Source organism: Notamacropus eugenii, chromosome 4, assembly GCF_028372415.1.
Source record: "Notamacropus eugenii isolate mMacEug1 chromosome 4, mMacEug1.pri_v2, whole genome shotgun sequence".
NCBI lineage: Eukaryota > Metazoa > Chordata > Mammalia > Diprotodontia > Macropodidae > Notamacropus > Notamacropus eugenii.
In genome coordinates, this window is record NC_092875.1 from 458824116 (window position 1) to 458850550 (window position 26435).

A 26435-nucleotide genomic window follows, 5' to 3' on the forward strand; every position below is an offset into this window, starting at 1 on the left:
TACTTTCTTTTTTCAATCTCGGGAGCATATATTTCTTTTTTCTTTTTTTTTAAATAATTTTCAACATTTATCTTTTGAAAGATTTTGAGTTTCAAATTTTTCTCCCTCCCTTTATTATCCTTCCTCCTCCTCAAGAATGCAAGCAATCTGATATAGATTATAAACAAGCAATTATGTAAAACACATCTCCACATTCATCTGCAAAAAAAGAAACAGATCAAAGAAAAAACTACAAAATTGAAAATAATATGCTTCAATCTGGTTTCAGACTCCATAAAATCTTTCTCTAGATGTGGATAAAATTTTTCATCATGAGTCTTTTGGAATTGTCTTGAATCACTATATTGCCGAGAAGAACTAAATTAATCATAGTTGGCCACTGTGGCATTATTGTTACTATGTACAACATTTTCCTTCTGCTCACTTCACTCAGTATCAGTTCATGCTAGTCTTTCCAGGTTTTTCTGAAATCCACCTGCTTTTCATCTCTTATAGCAGAATAGTATTTTATTACACTCATATGCCACAACTTCTTTAGCCATATCCCAACTGATAGGCATCCCTTCAATTTCTAGTTCTTTGCCACCATAAAAATATGCTGGAAATATTTTTTGTACACTTGGGCCCTTTTCCTTATGTACAAATATCTTCTAAGAATTCTATTATTATTGGGGCAGTTAAAAATATCCTACATGGAAAGGAGCAGAATTGAATTAATTAGGTTGAAACAATGTTTAAAAATGTATAAGAGTGAAAGATGGATGACTGAAAGGAGAGAGAAAAGAAAGAGCAGATGGAGAATATTATCTCAAAAAAGACAAGAAAAAGCTTTAGCAGTGAAGGAGAAAATGGTGGGGTATGGCAATGCTTGAACCTCACTCACATATAACTTGAATCAAAAAGGTAAAATTTTATCTATATTCTCAGTGGGTACTAGAGAGCTTTGTTAACCAACAAGAAAGTAAGAGAGGAAGAAAATTACTGGAAGGGGGTATGAGAAAAGGGAGGACAGATAAAAGAAGTCAGTGATTACAAGCAAAATAGACTTTATAGGAGGGATCAGATAAAAAAGAGAGAAGGATAAACAGAGCAAAATATGAAATATACAGTTACTAATAAAAACTGTAAATGTAAACTGGATAAACTATTCCATAAGACAAAAGCAGGTAGCAGAAGGGATCAGGAAGCAGAATCCAATAATGGTATTTTCAAGAAACACACCTGAAAGAGAGACACACACAGAGTTAAAATAGGGGGTAGAGTAAAATCTAGTATGCGCTGACTCAGATACAAAAAGACAGTGGGAGCAATCATGATCTCAGTCAAAGCAAAAGTAAAAAATTGACTTAATTAAAAGGGATAAGCAGGAAACTACATTTTGCTAAAAGCCTCATAGACAATGAAGTAATATAGATCCTAAACAGGCTTACACCAAATGTTATCATATCTAAATTCTGAAAGAAAAAATATTAAATCACTTAAGGGAGGATATAAACAAAAAACTATACTAGTGAGGAACCTCAATTTTCCACTGTCAGAACAAGAATAATCCAATCATAAAGTAAATCAAAAAGAAATCAAAGAGATGAAGAGAGTCTTAGAAAAATTACCTGTGATAGATCTCTGGATAAAAGTGAATGGGAGTTGAAAGCAGACCTTTCTCTCAACTGTAAATTGTCCCTTTCACAAAAAATGACCATGTAGTAGAGCATAAAAACCTCACAGTCACATGCGGAAAAAGAGAAATGTAAAATGCATTTTACATTTTCAGACTATATTGCAATATCAATTACATTTAATAAAGGGCCATGGAAGCATAGATTAAAGATAATTGAAAAGTAAAAATCTCATCCTAAAAAATGAGTGAGTCAAAGAACATCATAGAAATAATCAATAATTTCATTAAAGAGAATAACATTAACAAGACAACATCCAGTAATTTGTGGCATGCAGCCAAAGCAGTTCTTAGGGGAAATTTTATATATCTTGATGGTGTGCGTCAATAAAAGAGAGAAAGAGTTGACCATTGAATTGTGCATGCACAATTTGAAAAGAAAACTAGAAAATGAATAAATTAAAAATTCTGAATTAAACACCAAAATAGAAATACTGAAAACCAAACGAGAGATTAATAAAATTGAAAAAAACACTAAACTAATAAAACAAGCTAAATAATTATTGAATAAATAAATAAGACCATTCAACTAATAACTAAGGTAAAATCGGGAATAGTTTTATGAGAAATAAAAGAAAACAAATAAACCATTGGTTAACTTGGTTTTAAAAAAGAAGAAAACAAAATTATTAGTACCAAAAATAAAAAAGGTGAATGTATCACCTATGAAAATGAAAATAAAGCAATTATTAGGAATTATTTTTTTCCCAACTATATGCTCTCATATTTACCTAGTAGAGTAGGGATTTGAAAGAACTTGCATTTTATATTCACAGTTTCAGATTTCTTTCCTTTTTACAAATATTACCTAAATGGCATATCATCGTAAGCCTCCAAATGTTTAACAGCGCTTCAGTGATTCCTTAATCCAATCTAAATCCATTTCAACAAATATTTATTAAGCACTGATTATGTGTTAGACACTGTGCTAGATTATTTGAATAGAAAGACAAAATCAAAAACAACAATTGCCCTCAATGGAATTGCATTCTGCTAGGTACTCGCAACATGTAAATAGATTGGTAAATATACAATGATTTAAGAAAAGAGTCAGAGAGATATATAGGAAGAGAATGGGAGGGATCAGAGGAGAACAGAGTTGAAGGGAGAAGGAACTAAAGACTATGGGGTTCAGGAAAGCTTTCCGTAGGAAGTAGCCACTAGGCTAAAACTTTAAGGAATCTAAAGATTCTGAAAGGAAGATATGAATGAATGAATGAATGAATGAATGAATGAATTATTTGAAAAAAGCAATTTTTTTTTCCAGTTTGTTCTGTGGCCCAAGAAGTATACTAAACACCGGTAATATAAATTCAAAAGCAAGGACAGCCTCTACCTTCCAGGAATCTTGTAGTCTAAGGGAGTAGAAAAACATATAGGTTTCTGTGGAGAAATATTTTCATTTGGAAAATTACTTGGATGGCGAGTGAAGTCATGGAGCTGTAGTATGACAAACTTTTTGCAAGAACTATGATAGAATTGATTTACTGGTAGTTAGAGAACGCGAAAGGTGAAGGAAAGGGGAAAAGGCAGAGGCCTGTGAGATTTGGGAGAGGAAGCTCATTCAGTGGAGATCTGTTAAAGCGTTTTTGTGGTTATACAAAGCAAGAAGGCCTAAGCATCTTTATCCTGCAAATTGAGAAAAGGCGATAAACACTGAACAGTCCAAGGATTTCAACTTCAAGCCCAAGATTGGCCTGAAGCAATCAATTTCCTAGGACAGATAAAACATCCTATTTTAGATCATGGGCTAAATCACTCTGATTTGGAGGCTTTCTAGTAACAAAGTGTCTTCAGTAATATTAGGCTCTGTGGATACTACACTGAACACCCACGCCTAACAAACCTTCACCTGAAACCTTTGCCCAGATCAGAGGTGTCAAACTTAGAAAGAAAGAAAAAAGATCCCTGTGGGTTCCACATAGACTCAGCAAATCACAAATACCACAAATAAACATTTCCTAGGTTGTATTATATTTGTGTTTATTATTTAAACATTTCCCAATGACATTTTAATCTGGTTCAGTCAGCCTGCTGATTGAGAATTTGACATCTCTGCGGGAGAGGGTGCTGAGTGGGTCTGCTGTAGCACAGAAAATATGTGAATCAGAAAAAGTATGTCTCATATATCCCCTTTCATCCCTATTCTTCTCTCCAACATCTGTGGCCCACATTCCTGCCAAAGTAGGACAGTCTTCCATCTGGACTGGCCTAGTTGACTAGGCCCTAAATTTTCACAATGACATGTCTACTCATCCAAAAATTTTCTTAGTATCTAAAGCATACAGATTTCTCTGTCTTTAATCAACAACAGAGAATATTGGCTGTTTGGGCATTTGATCTATACCTTGCCAAAAACTCAGTAGAGGTAGGTGGCATGTGAGAGAGACAGACTAATAGATATGCAAACTCCGCATTGTGCCAGATTCTCAAAACTTTATACCAGTATTAAGTTATACCATCAGAAAGTTACTTACCTGAGCCATATTTTCCTAGCTCCCTCCATAAATGCTTTCACTGAGCTGATTTAATGTGATACCTTCAACTTTTATAGAGGATCAATGCAAGAAATGTCTATTTGAAGAATGTTTCTGTCTTGCAAAACTGTAGCTGAAGACACAGTTCATTTTGTTTCCCAGAGTCCTTTATAGAAAGATCTAGATGATAAATTTCTACTAGCATTTAGTGACAGGAAAATTCCCATCTCTACTAATGAATCTGTACACTTTCTTTAGTTGTATGGTGGGGCAGCTAGGTGGCAGATAAATAGAGCTTTGCACCTGGAATGAGGAGGACTAAAGTTCAAATACTGCCTCAGATACTTATTATCCGTTTGACCCTAGCAAGTAACTCAAGCTCTGTCTGCCTCAATTTTCTCCACTGTTAAATGCGGATAATAGCATCCACCTTCCAGAGATGTTGCGAAGATCAAATGAACTATTGTGTAAAGAGTTTAGCATAGTATCTGGCACAAAAAGACATTCAGTGTTTATTCCCCTTCCCCTATGGTTGTATGTTCCCTGAAATCACCTTTGGAAGAAAATGGCTCTTAATCTATTTTCCCTAAAGGGAAGTATCTATTCAAGTATCCATTCAAGGTACCCCATGCACCTGGGCCTGCCCTCCTTGGTCCTTATGCTGCTCCCACCCTGTTGCTTGTCACTTCTATATTCATCACTAACAGATCCCCACATTTTGTCACAAATAAAAAGAAATTATTTACCTTTTCTGTGTTGCCTTCCTCTGTTAGAATAAGAGTCTTGAGGGCAGGGCTGTTTTTTTCCTTGAATTTGTATCACCCATGTCTAGCACAGTACCTGGTGTATAGTAAGCACTTCCATGCTTCTTAATTTGACTTCACAAATATCTCATGGTTTACTAAAGAAGAGGCTGACTTTTTAACTCAGTCTGTTTAGTATAATAGTAGAAGAAGACGAATGGGCCATGTGCTCAAATAATATTGCATTATATTTTTAAGACTAGATCTCTTACCTCACCTAGGCTGGAATCACATGAGCTACTCATAGGCCTAACCTCATTTTGATTGGCCCAGAAACTGTGATCTGCTGTTTCCAACAGGGGTCAGTTCATTCCCTTCTTAAGCTACAAGGTAGAAGAGCTGTGACCTCAATCACATCACACTAACTCAATGATTATATACTGTGCTTAATTAGAACTGACTTGTACTTGCAGCCCACTGTCACAGAGGATAAACTCCTCTGAAAGACCATCTTCATGTAAATATATACCATATAAATGAGGCTCATAATTCTTAATTAAATCTAAATGCCTTCATGACCAAAAAAGAAAAAAAATGGATCTCTCAAACAAATGAGCAGAGGAAAACCTCAGTGTTGCTACATGAAAGTGATGTTTTGAGACACTTTTCCTATCTTTGGAATATCATAAGAATGTTTACTTCTTTAGCACATGGATTCGACTCCTGTATAAAAGCTAAATTTACCTTAAAGAACGTGGTTTCTCAAGTTCCTTCTGGTTATAAAAATACTCCATGTGATGATGAGAACTTTGATTCTCAAGACATGAATTTAATTTTATATTTTTTTAACTTTGATGTAGATTTATGCCTGAAATTTGTGTAGAGAACTTTTTCATTTAAAAATTCCTTCAACAAAGTCAATCAGTAATGCAGTAGTGAGGGGTGAAGTGACTTGCTTGTGCTAACAGATCTCATATGTAACAAAAGTAGTACTTGAACCCCAGGTTTTTCTGACTCCAAGGCTGACCGCCTCATCCATTCATTGCACTCTGTTGTTTCCGTCATACTACTGCTGAGTACAGTACCACTGATGTTTGCTTTCATGGTCTACCTGGTTCAGTACTACCCCCCTGTAGTGATAGCAAAGGAAACTTCATTATCAAACTCCACTGAGGCTAATTAGTAAAGGTCCTGGGTATTTGCATCTCTGAGTAAATCCCTTTTGATTTGAAGAGGCCAGGCTACACCATGTCATTTTCTCTAAAATCCAGGGATAACAAAGAAAAACCACAACACAAAAGGTAACTGCTTTTGTATTCCTGGTTACTCTCAACACCAATGTATGGGACAGATACCCCACTCTCCAAACTTTATATAAGAAAACCCCAGGAAATTACAATTAATCACACACTAGGTTAAAGAGGGATAGAATTCCAGGATTAATCCCAGTGCAAAAACTCCCCTGGATTCCTCACTCTCCTAAACCCCAGTCCAATCTAGTGGCATAATACAATTGCTTCACGAGAATTAGATGACCTATTATGACAATCTGGGTTCATTGCCCAATTCGTAGTGAATAATACTAGTTAGTAATTAGAAACAGTTACCCCCAGATACAGTCTGTTGTTACTATGTCTATACCCTGGCATCCAAATTCTCAATGGTCTTTTATAATTAAGGGGCCTATTAACTTTGACTATTAGAGTATCCTGTGTCGGAGGTTTGTGTTCTTTTCATTCTGTTCCTACGCAGGAAAATGTTTGCCTTTTGTGCATCTACTTCCATTTTCCCTCTCCCTTCTTTGTTGTCAAAGGAGGATATGACTTTTGTCCCTTAGAAGCCAAGTTCAAGTCTCACCTCAGATACTTTGCTGTATCTGTCATCTGTGTGCTCATTTAGTTTCCTTGGACTAGATGACCTCTGAGGTCCCTTCCAGTTCTACATGTATGATCTTATGATCCTTTGGCCATTCCTCAAGGATTGAATCCTGTTCTGTTTCATTCACTGTCATCCACACTCTTCCACTTCTGGTCTTGGCATCCTTCTACCTCTGTCATGTTAAATGCAGGGCAGTTAAACTCAAATTATGTTAGATTAGAGGTCATCAAATCCACCATCTTCATTTCTGAGACATCACCGTCTCACTCAGACATCACTTTTATTTATCTTTAAAAGATGCAAGCACATATCTATTAAATTCCAGATCTTTAAGAACTTTATATGCACCTTCAAAAATAAATTCTTCACAATTACATTAAAAATATTACTTGGACCAAAAAGGAACTAACTCTAGATATACCCGCTATTGGAAGAGATGTAGATGTTTGCTCATCCAAGCAGCATTCTATCTAGAATATTTTCCAGGCTTCCAAATAATGGCTAAAGAAATAACTTTAAATAATATTTTCTGTTGGTTTTGTGAAAATTAGAAACTTTGAGTTTACATTTGATTCTATTATGTTTTGACTATTTAAGCTTCCAAAAATGAGTCTTCAGCTCATCAGCCAAAACCTCTAGCAGAGATAATTTGACCATCCGCAAAAAGGTATAAACAAGATAATTGAAACAAGATAAAAGATAATTGAAAAGGGAACATTCAGCTATATCAAACAGGAAACTTGGCTTCTAAAATGGGGGTAAACATGATTCAAACTGTCCACTGTTTATGCTGTACATAATAGAAAGTGATTTAGGCATGAAGAGTGCCAGGAGAAAATGGATTCCATGCTCAAAGCACTAGATGACTATCAAGCTTCCATATTCTCTATGCTTAGTGGCAGCTGTAACAAATTATTTATCAATCTAACAAGTTTCTAGGGCATTTCAAATCCCACAGCCAACATTCTAAGTCAGATCTTTAATGGACCCTGTGGTAAGCAAGCTTACACTGAGTAGTGAATAAAATTTAGCTGTGTATAATATTTCTTCATTTTACTTATAAAGCAAGAAAGAAATTAATGATCTATCAATCTGAGAATCATGATATTGATGTATGAGCAATAAAACAGCATATGAAAAATTGGTTATCTCAATTAGCTTATTCAGCTTCAGCTTCTTTTTTTAAAAAGGTATTATATACCATACTTGCAATGAAATAATTTGTCTAACCTCAATAGTTGTCTACTTTTCTTTGAATACAAGTCATTGAATTCTTAAAGCTCTTCATATGTTCATTTAAAATAGGTTTTGTCTGCCTAGCTTTCTTTGACTTTAAAATTTTCAAAAGTTGAAAAGTGACATTTTATCATTAATTTTAAGATTCTGTGGATGACTTGATGATATTGAATTTCAAGATCATGTTTTAATAGAGGGTGTGCTGCACATCAAAATTTGGGGGATACCCTTTCTGTATTTACTATAAAGAAGGATAGTGAACTATAGTCTTAATTACCAGAATTTCCTTTAAAGCCTTTCTTGGATGGCCAGTGACGGAAAATCTGTATTCTTTGCTCCTGTAAACATTTTTAAAAATATGGTATTAAAGTTGGTTTTTTGTGTGTTTGTTTTAAAATCTCAAGAGAAACTGCATTCTGCATTGGAACCAGTGGTGGGTTTTGTTCATATGAGTTAACAATGAGATTGTTTGAGTTTTCTCCTTTCTTTTCAAATGTTCAGAAAGTTTCAGTTTTGATCATTTAAAAAAAAAACAGTACAGCAAAAGTTATTCACTATTTTTGTATCTGAGGAAAATAAATAATTTATGATATCTAAAATATGCTTTATAAAATTGTCTTTTTGTATCCCTCTACAGAAACACTTTAAGTTTTTAAAACAGTAGCGTTTCGGAAAGGAAATATTACTTCTTTTTTTCATTCATTCTTTTCCCTCTTTGTTTTCCTTTCTCTTTCATTGTTTTTTTCTCCCCTTCTTCTTTCTTTCCTTTCACTCTTTTTCTTTCTCTACTTTCTGAGTCTTTATTTCATCCTTCTTTCTTTTCTTCCTTTTTTTTGCCTTCCTTCCTTCTTTCCTTCCTTCCTTTCATCCTTTTTCTTCTCTCTCCCTAGCAATTGTAGTGATTGTCATTTTTTAGGAGAAGTGCATTGGACTTGTAATTTCATCAGGGAGAAGACTTCCTCTATAATATAGTTCGATAATTTATGGTTTTATAAAGTTGCCTCGGGGCACTCAGAGAGTAAGTCAATTTGCATTGATTAAGGGCTTACTAGGATTTATTCATTAAAAAAAAAAAAATGAGTATACCAAAAAAAAAGACCTTCCATGCTCTCAAAGACCTTATAGTCTAAAGAAGAATACAAAATACAAACTCTGTGTAAACCTGATATAAATATGATAATCTGAAGAGAATAACATAGGTAAGGTCAGATTGTAGCTGAGACTAGATGAAAGCCAGAGAATGATGGTGGACATTGGGATAACAACAGAAAGTTTTAGGCATGGGAGACAAGTTAATTGATTTGCTGAGGATCATAAAGCCAGTATCTCTTAAAATGAGAATTTGAACCTGTCTTCTTAATGCAAATGCTGACTCACTATGAAATACATTCCACTCTCCAGTGCATAGTAGTTGCTTGATGATGACTTAATGAATGAATGAATAGGTAGTAAGATGACACCATGGTTAGAGATCTAGACCTGGAGTCAGGAAAGCCTGAGTTTAAATATTTCCTCAGACACTAGCTGTATTATTCTGGGCAAATCACTCAACCTCTGTTTGCCTCAGTTTTCTCATCTGTAAAATCAGGATCGTAAATGGCATTTATTTCTGAGGACTGTTGTGAGAAGAAAATAAGATATTTGTGCAGAGTTTAAAAAAACCTATGGCTCTGTGTAAATGTTAGTCATAAGCAAAAATCACTTCCTATCTATTGACATAGGTTTATGTTTACTAAGTTCCAAACTGAGTTATTTTGGCTATGTATATGAAAAGTTGAAAATTCAAACTGATCTGTGTACATTTTCCCCCTACATGCCTTAATAGTAGTTATATCCTTTTCTCCAATAAAACCTTCTTCTTCTTCTTCTTCTTCTTCTTCTTCTTCTTCTTCTTCTTCTTCTTCATCATCATCATCATCATCATCATCATCATCATCATCATCATCATCATCATTATTATCATAAAAAGAGAGCAACAGAAATAATGTCTCAGGTCCTGAAGAGTGCCTTTCTTCTCAATAGCAATTTTTGCTCTGGAAATTTTGCTCCAAAAATTCTCATAATACATTAATCCATTTGAAATGAGATTTTCCACTGTGTTTACTCAAAGTAAACAAAAAGTTGTGAAGTAGATAGTCAGGAAGTGTCATTGTTACATGTGGCTTTTGGAGATTATGGCTTAGATTAATATGATTTTGTCCACCCTTCTTTTGGGAGAAAGTATTTCAAATCTTTAAGAGATGTATATGTTGAAGTAATTTTACTGATTTTATTTATCTGTATACTAATTTTTAGACTTTGTGAACCTAAAGGCCTGACTGTGACACAAAATGATACTGGCATTGAGTAGAACAACCATTGATACTTTTAGAAAAGAAATAGCAAGGTGATTGATCATCTCAATCAGTTCCAGAAAAATGTAGCAGAGGCTTTTGGGAAACCAAAGTCTCCTTAATTATAGCACCTGAAGGATCAAGGAAAGAAAGTAGCTAAATTTTTAAAGGTATGAATGAAACCAACTGTAGTAGAAAGAAGGGAATGGTTTTTGTAGAAGAGAATAAAGAAGACAAGGTGCTCGCTAGTGCCACAACTTGTTCAGCCATTCCCTATAGATGGGCATCCAGTCAATTTCCAGTTCTTGGTCACCACAAAAAGAGCTGCTATAAATATTTTTGTATATGTGGAACCTTTTCCCATTTGTATGAGCTCTTTGGGATACAGTCCTACAAGTGATATTGCTGAGTCAAAGTGTATGCACATTTTTGTAGTCCTTTGGGCATAGTTGCAAATTGTTCTCTAGAATGATTGGATCAGCTCACAACGCCAACAATGAATTAGTGTTCCAACTCTCCCACATCATCTCCAACTTTGTCATTTTCCTGTTTTGTCATGTTTGCCAGTCTGACAAGTGTGATGTGGTACCTCAGAGTTGTTTTGATTTGCATCTCTCTAATCAATAGTAATTTAGAGCATGTTTTCATATGACTATAGATAGTTTTAATTTCTTCCTCTGAAAACTGGCTACTCATATTTTTTGACCATTTATCAACTGGGAAATGATTTGTATTCTTGTAAGTTTGACTCAAGTCTCTATATATTTTAGAAATGAGGCCTTTATCACAAACACTAGTTGCAAAAATTCTTTCCCAGTTTTCTGCTTCCCTCCTAATCGTGGCTGCATTGGCTTTGTTAGTGCAAAACCTTTTCAATTTGATGTAATCACCATTATCCATTTTACATTTCATAATGTTTTCTGTCTCATTTAGTCATAAATTCCTCCATTCTTCACAAATTTTCCAAATAAAATATTCCTTCCCCCTCCCCAATTTGTTTATAATATCAGCCTAGATCATGTACCAATTTGAACTTTATTCTAATATACCATGTTAGGTGTTGGTCTGTACTCAGTTTCTGCCATATTATTTTCCAGTTTTCCCAACAGATTTTGGCAAACAGTGAATTCTTATCCTAAAAGTTGGGGTCTGTGGGTTTATGAAACAGTATAATGCCTTAATCATTGACTGCTGTGTTTTGTGTACCCAACCCATTCCACTGATCTACCCCCTCTACTTCTTCGCCAGTACTAACTGGTTTTGATGATTGCTGCTTATAATACAATTTAAGATCTGGCTAGGCCACCTTCCCTAGCATTTCTTTTCATTAATTGCATTGATATTCTGGACATTTAGTTAGTCCAGATAAATTTTGATATTATTTTCTCTAACTCTGTAAAGTAATTTTTGGTAGTTTGATTGGTATGACACTGAATAAGTAAATTAATTTAGGTAGAATTACCATTTTTATTATATTAGCTTGGCCTACCCACAAGCAACTGACATTTTTCCAGTTATTTATAACTGACTTTACTTGTGTGAAAAGTGTTCTGTAACTGTGTTCATATACTCTGGGTTTGTTTTGGCAAGTACACTAGAATTTTTAAGTGGGATTTTTATTTCTATCTCTTGCTATTTGGTTTTTTTAGTAATATATACAAATACAGATAATTTATGTGAGTTTATTTTCTATCTTGCAACTTTGCTAAAATTGTTTATTATTTCAAGTAAGTTTTTAAATTGATTCTCTAGCATTCTCTAAGTATATCATCATACCATCTGCAAAAAGTGATAGCTTAGTTTCTTCTTTGCCTATTCTAATTCCTTCTATTTCTTTTTTTTCTCTTGTTGCTAAAGCTAATATTTCTAGTACCATATTGAATAACAGTGGAGATAATGGACATCCTTGTTTCATCTGTGGTCTTAATGGAAATGCATCTAGCGTATCCCCATTACATATAACACTTGCTGATGGTTTTAGATAGATACTACTTATCATTTTAAGGAAGGTTCCATTTATTCCTATGCTCTCCAGTGTTTTCAATAGGAATGGGTGTTATTTTGTCAAAAACCTTTTCTGCATCTATTGAGATAATCATATGGTTTCTGCTAGTTTTGTTGTTGATGTGATCAATAACGCTGAGAGTTTTCCTAATATTGAGCCAGCTCTGCATTCCTGGTATAAATCTTACCTGATCACAATATATTATTCTTATGATAAGTAGCTGTAATCTTTTTGCTAATGTCTTATTTAAAATCTATATTCATTAGGGAAGTTGGTCTATAATTTTCTTTCTCTGTTTTAGCTCTTCCCTGTTTAGGTATCAACACAATATTTTCATCACAAAAATAATTTGGTAGGAATCCTTTGCCAGTTTTCCCAAATACTTCATATAATATTAGACTTAACTTTTCTTTAAATACTTGATAAAATTCAATTATACATCCATTTGACCCTGGAGACTTTTTTCCTAGAGAGTTCATTGATGACTTATTCAATTCATTTTTCTGAGATGGGGTTATTTAAGTATTTTACTTCCTCTTCTGTTAATCTGGGCAATTTATATTTTTGTAAGTCTTCATCCATTTCACTAAGATTGTCAGTTTTATGGGCATATAGTTGCATAAAATAATTTCTAATTCTTGTTTTAATTTCCTCTTCTTTGAAGCTGAAATCACCCTTTTCATTTTTGATACTGGTAATTTGATTTTCTTCTTCTTTTTAATCAAATTCTCCAAAGATTTATCACTTTCATTATTTTTTTTCATAAAACCAGATCTTGGTTTTATTTACTTGTTCAGTAGTTTTCTTAATTTTTACTTTTATTAATCACTTTTTTGGTTTTTTAGTATTTGTAATTTGGTATTTAATTGAGGATTTTAAATTTGTTCTTTTTCTAGCTTTTCTAGTTGCATGCCCAGTTCATGGATCTCCTCTTTCTCTATTGTATTCACATAAGCACTCAGAGATATAAAACTTCCCCTAAGAACTGCTTTTGCAGCATCCCATAAGTTTTGGTAGGTTGTCTCATTATTGTCATTCTCTTCAATGAAGTTATTGATTATTTCTATGATTTGTTGTTTGACCCACTCATTCTTTAGGATTATACTTAATTAATTTTTGGTCTTTCTTTCCATGACCCTTTATTACATACAATTTTTATTATATCACGATCTGAAAAGGATGCATTGACTATGTCTGCCTTTCTGCACTGGATTGTGAGATGTTTATGCCCTAGTATATGGTCATATTTTGTGCATGTGCCAGGTACCACCGAGAAAAAAAAATATTCTTTTCTATTCCCATTCAATTTTCTCCAGAGCTCTATCATATCTACCTTTTTCAAAATTCTATTCACCTCCTTAACTTCTTTCTTGTTTATTCTGAGGTTAAATTTATCAAGTTAGAGAGGGAGAGGTTGAGGTCCCCTGCTAGTATAGTTTTGCATCTATTTCATCCTGTAATTCCCTTAACTTTTCCTCTAAGAATGTGGATGCTATACCACTTGATGTGTATATGTTTAGTAATGATATTACTTCATTGTCTGTGGTGCCTTGTAGCAGCATATAGTTTCCTTCCTTATCTCTACATCTGTTTTTGCTTTTACTTTGTCTGAGATTAGCATTGATACACATTTTTGTTTTTTCCTTCAGTTGAAGCATAATACATTCTACTCTAACCTTTTACCTTTACCTTATGTGTATTCCCCTGTTTCAAATGTGTTTCTTGTAAACGACATATTGTGGTATTATGGTTTTAATCCATTTTGCTATCTGCCTCTGCTGTATGGAAGAGTTCATCCCATTCACATTAGTATTTATGATTACTATCTGTGTCTTTCTCTCCAACCTATCCCCCCATTAATGCTTTTATTTCTCCTTTCTCTCTTCCCCTTCTTAAAAATTTTATGTTTGACCACCACCTCCCTAGATGTTCACTCACTTCTATCAGCCCCCTCTCCCATTTCTTTCCCCTTTCTCCTCCTATTGCCTATAAGGCAAGTTAGATTTTTATACTTAACTGAGTATGATGAGATTAAAGCTCATATAATGCTCATCTCCCTCCTTTCTTTACCTCTGCTATATGTTTTGTGCCTCTTCATATGATGTAATTTACCCTTTTCTGCCTCCTCCTTTCACTTCCCCCTTTTCACCATTTAATTAGGCTTTTTACCATCACATCAGTTAATTTATACCCACACCTTCTGTCTATGTATATCTCTTTTAAATGTCATAATAAATATACAATTCTCAAGGTCAACAAGTATTATCTTCCCAAATTGAGATGTAAACAGTTTGCCTATATGGAATAGCAAGGTTTATTTTTTCTTCTGTTTTTCTTTTTACCTTTTTTATGCCTCTCTTGTGTCTTGTATTTGAAGATCAAATATTCTACTGAGTTCTGGCTTTTTCATCAGGAAGGTCTGGAAATCCCTTATTTCATTGAATGTCCATCTTCTTGCCTGAAAGATTATGCTCAATTTTGCTGGGTAATTTATCCTTGGTTGTAGTCCAAAATCATTTGTGTTATAGAATATTATATGCCAGTCCCTCTGGTCATTTAATATAGAAGCTGCAAGATTCTGTGTGATCCTGACCGTACTTCTTTGATATTTGAATTTTTTCTTTCTGGCTGCTTGCAGTATTTCCTCCCTAACCTGATAATTCTGGAATTTGGCAATAATATTCCTTGACATTTTCAATTTGGGGTCTCTTTCAGGAAGTGATTGGTGGATTTCTTTAATGACTGTTTTGCCCTCTGGATTGAGGATCTCAGGGCAAATTTCTTGTATGATTTCTTGAAAAATACTGTCTAGTCTCTTTTTTTTTCATCATGGCTTTCTAGTAGACCAATAATTCTTAGATTTTTATCTCCTGGATCTATTTTCCAGGTCAGTTTTTTTCAAATGATATATTTTATATATTCTTCTATTTTTTTCATTCTTTTGATTTTTTTGACTGATTCTTGATTTTCTTGACTGATTTTGATGCCTCCTGGAGCCGTTAGCTTCTTCTTGCCCGATTTTAATCTTTAACAAATTGTTTTCTTCAGTTAGTTTTTGTACCTCTTTTTCCATTTATGTTATTTTGTCCTTTTTAAGGAGTTATTAGGTTTTGTATCTCCTTATTTATTTGGTCAATTTTACTTTTTAAGGAGCTGGTTGTATTTTTAAAATCATTAGTCAATTTTTCTCCTACATTTCTATTTTGGCTTTTAAATCCTTCTTGAAATCTTCCAAAATGCTCTTTGGTCTTGAGACCACTTCATGTTCCCATTTGAGGTTTCAGATGTGGGTATTGTGTCATTGTCGTTTCCTTCTGAATTCGTATTTTTCTTTCCTGTCCCCATAATAAGATTCTATGATCTTTGGTTTTCTAATCTGCTTCTTGCTCATGGTGATTGCCTTTTTCCTGGCTTTTAAAGTGGATCTCTGCTTCTGGTGCATGGGGGGCTCTGGTCTCACATTTCTTGTGCTGGGAGCTAGGGGCCTAGTTACTGGCTTTGTGTGCTGTGGCTTCTGATTCTTTCAGTTAGAAGCTATATAATGCTGCAGCTTACCTGGTGCTGAGCTGGCTGGTGTTTGCTAAGGCCGAGGCCAGGTGAACTCTATCTGAGTTTCCTGGGGTTACACCTAAGTTCAAAGAGTGAGGTGTGGGAAAGGAGTGGTCTGGCCGCTGGAGGTCTCCTCCTCCCTTAGGGCTTCACTAGATCACAGGCAGGCTCAGCAGCTGGTGAACCCCATCTGTGCTGGTGTCTGCCCAATTCCCCTGTCTGTGCTAAGGTATGCCTGTGCTTCTGGTGTCCATGTTTACCAGTTCCAACCTCCTGGGGCTCAGGATCTCCTGCTGGTCCACTGAGGTGAAGCTGACTGGGATGTCTCTGGTCCTGCACTGGTCGTCTTCAGCCACAGCAAGAGGGATGCTTCCCGTCAATCACCCTAGCCTCCTGAGCTAAAAGACTACTGATATTCTCTGAGTTTTTCAAGGTCATTAAGAGGATAAGAGAGCACTTACAGTATACTTCTCCATCTTGACTCCTGGAGACTTTCAAACATTTATTCTGTGGACTGATAGAACTAGGAACAGCTGTTGTTGCTGCTGCATGCCCTGCACTTCTCTCTTACCCAGCTCAACCAGAGTCCTACGCTGTGCTGAGAAGTTTGGGAATTGGCACTGCTGTTGGTGATGCACCCAAGCTGTTCCTGCTCCATTATGGCCAAGTCTTCCCTGATTCAGGCCACATACTCTGCACTGCCCCAATCTGATGTAACAAATTCTTCTCTTCGACCTTTAAGGTTGTTCTGGGCTGAAAATTTGCCACATTGTGTCTCCTAGGGAATTCTACCACTCTAAAATCTGTTCAGATTCACTTTTTAGAGGTATCTGAAGGAATCTGTGGGAGAGCTCAGGTAAGTCCCTGCTTTCACTCCCTTATCTTGGCTCCCCTGCCCCCCAGACAGGTCTTTATACACTACTCTGTGGCTGCAGGGGTAAGAGTTAGAGTTGTGGGAAAGAGAGAAAAGGCAACCTTCTTGAGAGAAAGAATGAATACTCCAATCAAGTCATATAGACGAAGCCCTTCAGCAAAGATCAGAGTCCAGATCATCCCAGGAAGAGCCAGTGCTATTTCCAGAACATAAGCATTCTCTACAATTCTGATGGCAAAGCTGACTCCGAACCCACTCAGTTGATACCAGCTATTCAGCATGATTTCAGATCACATGACTGTCACGACTAACATACCAATGCATTTTTTTCCTCTGTCAAAAGCTGCAAGAGTGAAGATCACGAGTGAGGAAGGAGATTTTTTTAAGGACTCTTGGACATGGCTGTGTGAAGTAGCCAGAAGGTGGATGGGGCACAAGAATGAGGCAACCAGTAAAACGCTGGAGACTGAGTAGGCATGAACTCAGCTGACTTGCATCTCTTTTCTCATCTTTAAATAAAGGGAATGGATTAGATAACCTCTGTGACATCAACTTAGATTTTGGAGAAAGAAAACTCTTAGAGGCTTGGGTGATGATAAATCTGTGTCACAGTCAAAAACAGCTAAATCTTCTCTCTTTGAACTTTCTTTGTCAAAGATAAGTAACAGCAGCTAGATCGTACAGTGTGTAGAGCACTGGGTCTAGAATCAGGAAGACCTGAATTCAAATTTAGCCTCAGACTTACTAGCTATGTGATTCTGGGAAAGTCACTTAACTTTATCTCAGTCACCTCCATTTTAAAATAGGGGTAATAATAGCACCTACTTTGCAGAGTTATTGAGAATCAAATGAGATAATACTTCCAAAAAGTTCTTAATGCAGTGCCTAGTACATGACAGAAACTATGTAACTGCTTATTTCCTCCCTGATACATAACAGGTGGTTATTAAGCGCTTGCTCCCCCTAGATCTGCTCTTAAACTGCAGTTTCTGCAGAAGGTAATATTTGAATCAGCTCTACGTGTGTATTTATATTAAATAGATTTTCACATTAATCATGTTGCAAAGAAGAGTTAGAAGCAATGAGAGAAACCACGAGAAAGAAGAAACTGGGACAGGGAGGGAGGTTTGAGGAAGAGTAGGGAGGGGGGAGGGAGAAAAAGAGAGTATGTGTGAATAGTATGCTTTGATCTGCATTTAAAACCCATAGTTCTTTTTCTAGATGTGGATAGCATTTTCCATCATGAATCATCTGGAGTTTTCTTAGATAATTGCATTACTAAGCAAAGATGAGTCTATCAAAGTTAATCATTGTACAATGTTTCTGTTACTGTGTAAAATGTTCTTCTGGTTCTGCTCTCTTCACTCAGCATCAGTTCATGTAAGTCTTTCCAGGCTTTTCTGAAGTCCACCTGCTCATCATTTCTTATGGAGCATTCTTACTGGAACAATTACATTCATGTAGTACAACTTTTTCAACCATTTCCAACTGATGGGCATCCCCTCATTTCCGATTCATGGCCACCACCAAAAGAGCAGCTGTAATTTTTTTTTGGGGGGGGGGTACATGTAGGTCCTTTTCCTGTTTTTATGATCTCTTTGGGATACAGTCCTAGAATTGATATTGCTATTGATGCATTTTTTGTTAAATATACTTACTTGTTACAAGGGAGAATTTCTGCCTGGGGAGAGAGGTGAGTTAGTGAGTAATACTAAAGGTTGGAAAAGGGGGAAAAAAATCAATGAAAGATTAAAAATGCACAGAAGAAAAAAAATTAAGGAGATACAAACAGAAATTGTATTACTACTTTGTTACACTGAATACACACTAAAAAATAACTGTAGTGGAAGTACATTATTTCATATAAAATTCTCTAATTATACTTTTTTAAAACTTTCAGAATGCTTGGGTTTTTTTGCTTTATTGATGATTCATAGTTTTCATGTGATTAATATCATTTCTGCTGGATTTGTAAGTTTGTAAATTTTTAAGGAAAAAAAATACTGGCTTCTGTAGGCATAAACATTTCAGAAAATGTGAAAAGATGTCAAAGCAAATTGGTTCAGATTACATTGTGGGCCTTGGGCTTTGGGGATTTTTATGTGATTTCTGATTAAATTTACTAACAGCACAAATATGGGGATGGCAATAGTTAATTCATTGCAGGATCCAAGTGTTATTAAAATGAGATATAGGAAAAAGAAGAAGTTATGTGCTGAGTTTGCAAAAATTAACTGCAACATAGAGAAGTGGAAGATTTGAGTAGAAAATTATTCTTATGAAAAGAGATTGAGGATTCTGATTCTAATGGATCCCAGGCCTAATGATATCAATCATCATATAATGTGGAAGACAAAAAGTTAATCTGGTCTCAGTCCTAAATCAGTAGATAGAAGCTTTTCTGCTATCCCCATTTGCTAATGTGCTGCCTTTCTGACTCTCTCTCTCTCTCCTTAAATTGCCATGTATTATGCTTATCTGCATTCATATTGTATACCTCTCATAGCTATATGAGATGCCCCTTAAGGACAGGAATTATTGAGTGTGTGTTAATATATTTGCAGAATGGTAAATGAATGAATAGTATCCAGAAAAATGGAAGTAACTAGTCCCACTGTCCTACTCAGTTCACATCTGGAATACTGTGGCCAGTTCTAATTTGTGTGTCATAGAAGGGTAATTGATACTTTGGAAGGTATCCAATGGTGGGTGAAGGGGATGGTACAGGGACCAAAAATCATGTCATTTAAGGATCATATAGAAGAACTGATTATATCTAGCTTAAGGAATTTAACTTTTAGTTTAAAAACATCTAGGGTTGTGGAAGGTTACCAAAAGTATTCAAACTTAATATATTTGAAATATCATGTGTACAGTTTTTCTTCTTGAGCCTAGGATAGGCAGGTGGGCAGACTGCATTTTCATATAAGCAACAGTCTTAAAAATTAAAGTTGTCCAAAAATGAAATGGGCTGCCTATGGTTGTGATTTTCCTTTGATTACAAGTAAAATGTCCTTTTGTTGAAGCTGTTATAGATAGGATTCACACGGAAAGTCTGGATAATATTTGAGGTCTATTTCAAGTTTTAGTGGATGATTCCATTTTCTTGATAGAAGTACTACATTTAGACTATAATAAATAGAACAAATAATAATTAAGAAATTCTATTATAATGCATTTTCATTTCTTCTACTTATTCACTGTGAGGTGCTAAACAAATCCTTAAGTCTATATCTTGTCATAGCTAGGATTCTAAATAACATATTGCCTTTCTATAGTGCATCTTCTGAATTTTTATAGGACTTAGGAAATGGTGAAGCATAATTTGTTCAATGGCTAAAACTTGTTTCCATGGAAAGCATGGAAGTGAAAATTCATTTTTAGATGCTACTATTACCTTTTTTCTAAGAAATTAAAAATGAATATTCACAACTAAGAAATTAACATGATTATTAAATAATTAATGATATTATATTGTCACTTCAGATAAATTTGCAAAGGAAGATGAGAGTCACTGGAGTTATCACCCAAGGAGCTAAGAGGATTGGAAGCCCAGAATATATAAAATCGTACAAAATTGCATATAGTAATGATGGAAAGACTTGGACAATGTATAAAGTAAAAGGAACCAATGAAGACATGGTAAGACTGATTTAAGAATATTAAATTTAGATGTTACCAATTAATAAATGAATTTAATGTCACTAAAAGAAGCTTAAAATTGTTGACATTCAGTAGTGCACTTTTTCTCTAAGTATGAGTAATAAATTTGTACTTAGTTTCATGTATGACTTCCTTATAACTTAATTGATAGATCCATAAATACTTTGTCCCAAGGTTAACATGATCCTGTTCAATATACTTAACCAATTTTTATTTTAATTGCTTTACCAGTAATTACTCATTCATTTTCAATTTAGCTTTATTACATTAACAGAGCTAATTTTAACTCCTAAAATAACACAACACATTAAAAAAAATAATTGTACAATACCTATTAATAGTGAATATAGATTTAATGTTTTACAGCCATAGATTTTAAAATGTTAGATGAAACTGTTTCTTAATTAACAATAAGATCAAATAGAAACTTTTCAAAAATAAAGATTTTGATGTGAAAAAAGTCCCAATATGGGTCATAATTATTATTATATCATGATGACCCTGGTTTCTGAAAGAAGTTTTTATGACATAAACTCTGCTCTGGTTGGTTCTTCCAGTTGGAAAGGCTTTGATTATAAGCTTAGTGATTGACCATGCCTACTATCCTGGGACCAGACTAAAAATTACAAGGATTATTACCAGAAGATTAGACATTAGGGATTATCTCTTCTGACCAAGTGAGCCATGAAATACAATAAATACAATAAATGGCTTTCCCTTTGGTGTAACCCTTTTCCAGGTTCACTGTATCATAGAACAAATGATAAAAATGGAACAAGAAGTACTAAGAATTAATATTATCATGGTTATCATCATCAATATCTCATCATCTAAAGTCTAATAATTTTCAATAGTAGGGAAACAGCAGCCCTTTGTTATCCTACCTTTAATTCTACTGCACTATGTTGTTAGTTCATCTCTTTCAGTCGTGTCCAACTCTTTATGACCTCATTGACCACTTCTATACTCCACGGTCTCTCAAAGTCTGTCCAAATTAATGTCCACTGTTTTCATGACAATCTCTATCCATCTCATCCTCTACTGCCCCCTTTTCTTTTGCCTTCAATCTTTACCAGCATCAGAGTCTTTTCCAATGAGCCCTGTCTTCTCATTATGTGGTCCAAAATATTTAAGCTTTAGCTTCAGTTTTTACCTTCCAGTAAGGAGTCTGAATTAATTTCTTTAAATATTGCGTGATACGATCTTGTTGTCCAAAGGAATCTCAAAAGTCTTCTCTAGAATTGCAATTTGAAAGCCCTGATTCTGCAGTGCTCAGCTTTCCTTACAGTCCAACTCTCACAGTCATACCTTGCTACTGGAAAAAACATAACTTTCACTGTAAGAACCTGACACGTTTGGGGTTGATAGTACAAACACCTAACTTTTATTTAAGAGCCTTAATTTTGATTTTTATGTACTTCAACATCCATTATCTCAAGTGTTTTATGTGCTTCAGTACTTTAAAAATCACAGTTATGGATAGGAAATGGACAGATCTTTTCCTTAAGTTGACTCTGAGTTATGGAATCACAGAATTTCAAAACTGAAAGAAAACTTCTCTCTTCTACTTCAACCCCCTCATTAGAATGCAACATAGTTGGTTTTGTTTTTGTTTTGGAGGAAAGGTACTTCATTTAGAAGAAGAGGAGATGTGTTAAAATTGTGATTCAGCTACTTGATAATAATTGTATGGCTTTGGGTAATGTGCTTTAGCCTCTCTGAACCTTGGTTTCCAACTATCAAGTGAGTATAATGACACTAGTACCATTTATCTCTTTTGGGGGATAAAATAAGATGATATATGTAAAGCACTTTGCAAGTTATAAATTTCTATATAAATATGAGATATAATTAACATTTTTCAGATGAAAATACTAAAAGGAAGAAAGGTGAAAGACTAAGCTAGAATCATCCACTTAGTAGCTGCCAAAGGCAGGAGAACCCTGGAGTCCTGAGAATCAGTCTTTAGGTCAATTACAAACATTTGATACTTTTAACGTCTGATCTTTGTAACCAAACAATATACTGACCCTACTGGAGAAGTTGCACAATAGCCATATGAATTATGTGAAAAGACATGGAGAACATTCAGCTAATGGAAGTATAGCTCATGAGATATCATTAATAAGTTGACAGTCAACATTCTTTTTTCACCAAAAAGAAAACAAGAAACAATTTCTTGGGATGTTTGTTCATCTTGTTTTTCAATGCTCATGTTGATCCCAAGCAAATAAGATTATAATGAGGCTAAAAAATCAAATTTTATAATAACATTATAAAATGAGGAAATAGAGAAAACCTATGAAGAACTTGACAAAATTCAGTAAAGCAAATGAATTTACACATTGGTACTGGGTGATTTCAAGGAAAAGTACTTTTGAAAACATGGTTAAGAATCATGAAGTGAAAGGGGTAGAAAAACTAGTGAACTACCCAGAATCCTTATGTAGAAATCACTAAATGCTTTAGGAAGAGATTCATTGCTTTTACAGGAATTGGAATTAGAAGAAACCCCCAACTGGAGTAGCTTCATTTATAGATGCAGAAACAAGGGGACTAGAAGGTACATAATTACATGAAAATGAATTCAAAGATCTTTGAAAGTTTTATACATATAAAAATATTTTCCCCCTTTCATCTATAGTTAGCTAAATATCCCTTTGGGTAGATTTGCCTTAATAACATCTTTCTTTTTTTTTCTTTTTTTTTTCCTTTTGGGAGGCAGTTGGGATTAAGTGACTTGCCTAGGGTCACACAGCTAATAAGTATTTGAGGCCACATTTGAACTCAGGTCCTCTTGACTCTAGACCCAGTACTCTATCCACTGTACCATCTAGCTGTCTGTCTTTATAACATCTTTAGCAAATGAGAGGAAGGATAACAAAGAGATGTAAAATATAACAAAGCCTCCAGCATTTTTGTGATAATTTATTTTCATTGGCAATAATAGAATCCCTACATTTGAATTCTGTTAAATAAATTCCTGGTATACTATGTGAGGAAGTGTCAATGATATTTGCGAACATAAAGTTGGGAGCAACAACAAGGGCCTGAAAAATAAATACAAAAGAAATCCATGCTGATGCAAGGGGGTGATACAGTTTTAAAGGCACCCAAGTATCAAGTACTAGAAATGTCACAGAAAGATAATGATATAAGGAGAACAAAAGGACATACTTGGGAGGATATGAACAACTGCAGATCTAAATGCCTATAATCTCTAAAAAATTTTTAATTCTATAGATGAATTTTGGTAATTTGCTTGAGGAAAAAATGAGAAGGGAATGGTCCTCCTTTTACATATCACTGCATATGAGGGTCCTTACAGTGTAAAGTTCATATCTAATGATCATTCACCTCATATGGTTCATTCCCCCAAATTCAAAACTGGGAACTTTTGAAGTCACCATAGGTCTAGCTATTCAGCTGCTAACAGGCCCTGGAGAAGAATGATATTGATATAGTAAAACCAAAATTAATATTATAGTCACAGGGGAAAAACAAACAAAAAACTATCATACGCATTCCCAAGCAGGTATAATCCCATCTTTTTGAGCAATTTGAAGAAGGCCCGCCAAACTCACTGTTCCAGAAGTGAAAGCCAATGTAAGGTCCCTCTTTCTGTGGCTGAAACGTTCTGTTGGAAGCTTCAGTCTTCATCTAAGATTATCAGTGAATCCCCTCAGTTCTGTCATAATTCATGGGTCCTCTCTTTGTCTCATGAGGTCACTACGGGACACTTAAGGGAGCTGTACTTTCCTGAATGCTACCATCATCCTGTCGGACACTTCTTCAGTCTCTGTTTTAGTGGCTAATCATGAATAAACCTGCAAATAAACCCTATCCTTTTTCCTTACCCCAGTGTCTAGTTGTACCTTTGGCACCTGGTCTCAGGAATAACAGAACCTTGGGAATTTTTTCTATGAGTGGTTACTCTATGAGACTAGTCATTCTGTGATATACAGCCCTCGTCAGAAATGCCTGGTACACATGTATTTTGGACAAGCACCACAGATGGATGAGCTGATCCCAGAATTTAATGGGAGGCAACTGATGATGCATTGCATTTGGGAAACTGCTGTGCTTTCATTGATTCTGAATGCTCTCTACCACAGAAGCCTGATTCTCACTTGAATTTCCTCTGTGACTATATACGACTGCCAGTCATGGAACATCATAATTTCAGAACAATCTTCCTAGTTCTCTAAGATAGCCTTCCATCAGTTGCTAGGCACTCTAGCAGCTAATGGTGATTTTGCTCACCTATGCCTCTCAAATAAAAGGGAACTGCTCCCAGCTGGATTTTCCTCCCAGACAAGCTTTTGATTTGTGAGGAGGACTTTGACCAGTTTAAATCACCTGCTCTCCCTCAATGGTTCTGTCTCAATTTCCTGATAAGTTGTATGAATGCAGGACAAATATGCACCAAACCTTTTGCACTGTCCCCATCTCAATGATATTGAACACATGACTATGAATGAATGACCATCCCCAATTCCATATCTTCGGCCATTTCAAAGCACTCCTCTCCTCAATTTCCCCATCCAGATCTGCCTGACTCTTCACTTGTACCTTCTAGAAAACCTGCTCTGTGATGAACAAACTTCTTTTCATCTTAAACTTTTTTTCATACTTCTTCTAACTTCTGAAATTTTACTGAGCACTGGCCCCCTAGCTCTTCTTTCTCTAATACGACTTTACTTTTCTCATAGGATATCTGACTGGTAGTTGTGGGGGAGATGAAACATTTCTTGCTCCCCATTTTCATTTCCAGGTTCTCCCTTTGACACCATCATACAGCAATATTTCCTTCTTTGAGGAAGGAAATGCCATCCAAACATATCATCCAAACTAGCTCTATATGGTTTTCAGAAACTTGGACATGACATTTCCTTCTCACTGTGTTCAGTGCCTGGCTCCTCTCCCCTTTTCTTCACTTGAGCTATACAAGCTCAACAACCTCTACCACTGGTCAGACACAAATTGTCCAAATGAACATTTGAACTGGTGATGTTGAATTGTGTGCATTTAAAATTCTTTTGAGCTGTTGCAATTCTCCTGTGCTCATAGAGTATAGCACCTTCTTTCATGTGGGCATGCCATGTTGGGTGGTCCTGTGCCAGTGTCTCCCATGTCTCAAAGTTTACTTCAAAGTTCTTTGGAGAGATTTTGAAAATATCCTTCTATTAATTCATTTAATCTCCTTTTAGACAAATAAATGTTTGCCACTCAAACAGCATGGCCAGTCCATTGGACTTGAGTTCTCCTCAGTAGTTCAGCTCAAGAAAGGACCTCAGTGTAACCTTATCTTGCCAGGTGATCTTCAGAATATTCCTAACATGATTCAAATGGAATAAATTCAATTTCCTGCAATGGTCCTGATATACTGTCTCAGTTTCACAGATGTACAACAATGAAGTCAAAACAATGGCTCTGTAGACCTTTGGTTGGGTAGGCAGCCTAATACCTCTTGTCTCCCACACGTTCCTGTGGAGCCTCCCAAACACTGAGCTAACTCCTACAGTGTGTGTGTGTGTGTGTGTGTGTGTGTGTGTGTGTGTGTGTGTGTGTGTGTGTGTGTGTGTGAACCTCATCAACGTGCACATTCCTGGAAAGTATACTGCCAAGACTAATGAACTTATCCACGACATTAAAAAAACCCTATTCTAGATTATGGCAATATCTGCCTCCTTCACTTCCATTCATATTCTGCTGAATGGAACTAGAGGAAGTAATAAAATCATGCTGATTAAATTCACCACAGATTCATAACAAATATATGTCATATAATGTCAATTAGATCATTCTTGCAGCATAACAATCCTGCTCCTCTCTAATTGATCTCAGTCCCATTCACCATGGAAATTGTTCCAGATTTTCTCTATTCAAGCCTCCATTTCTTATTCTTTTAGGTGAGGATTTCCTTTCGTACTTTAATTTAAAAAAAATTGAGGTCCTTCACCAAGAGCTCCCTTTCCTTGCCTTCTCATCTCGCATAACTC

General features: G+C 35.3%; 1 protein-coding gene across 3 annotated transcripts in view; it reads left to right on the forward strand.

Annotated features, from left to right (window-relative positions):
- EDIL3 (EGF like repeats and discoidin domains 3) overlaps nt 1-26435 on the forward strand; it is a 603244-nt gene that overhangs the window by 441452 nt on the left and 135357 nt on the right. For all 3 annotated transcript variants that reach the window (XM_072606206.1, XM_072606208.1, XM_072606207.1), the window contains one exon: nt 20257-20412. In XM_072606206.1, the coding sequence (XP_072462307.1) occupies nt 20257-20412 (156 nt within the window). The remainder of the gene's footprint in view (nt 1-20256; nt 20413-26435) is intronic.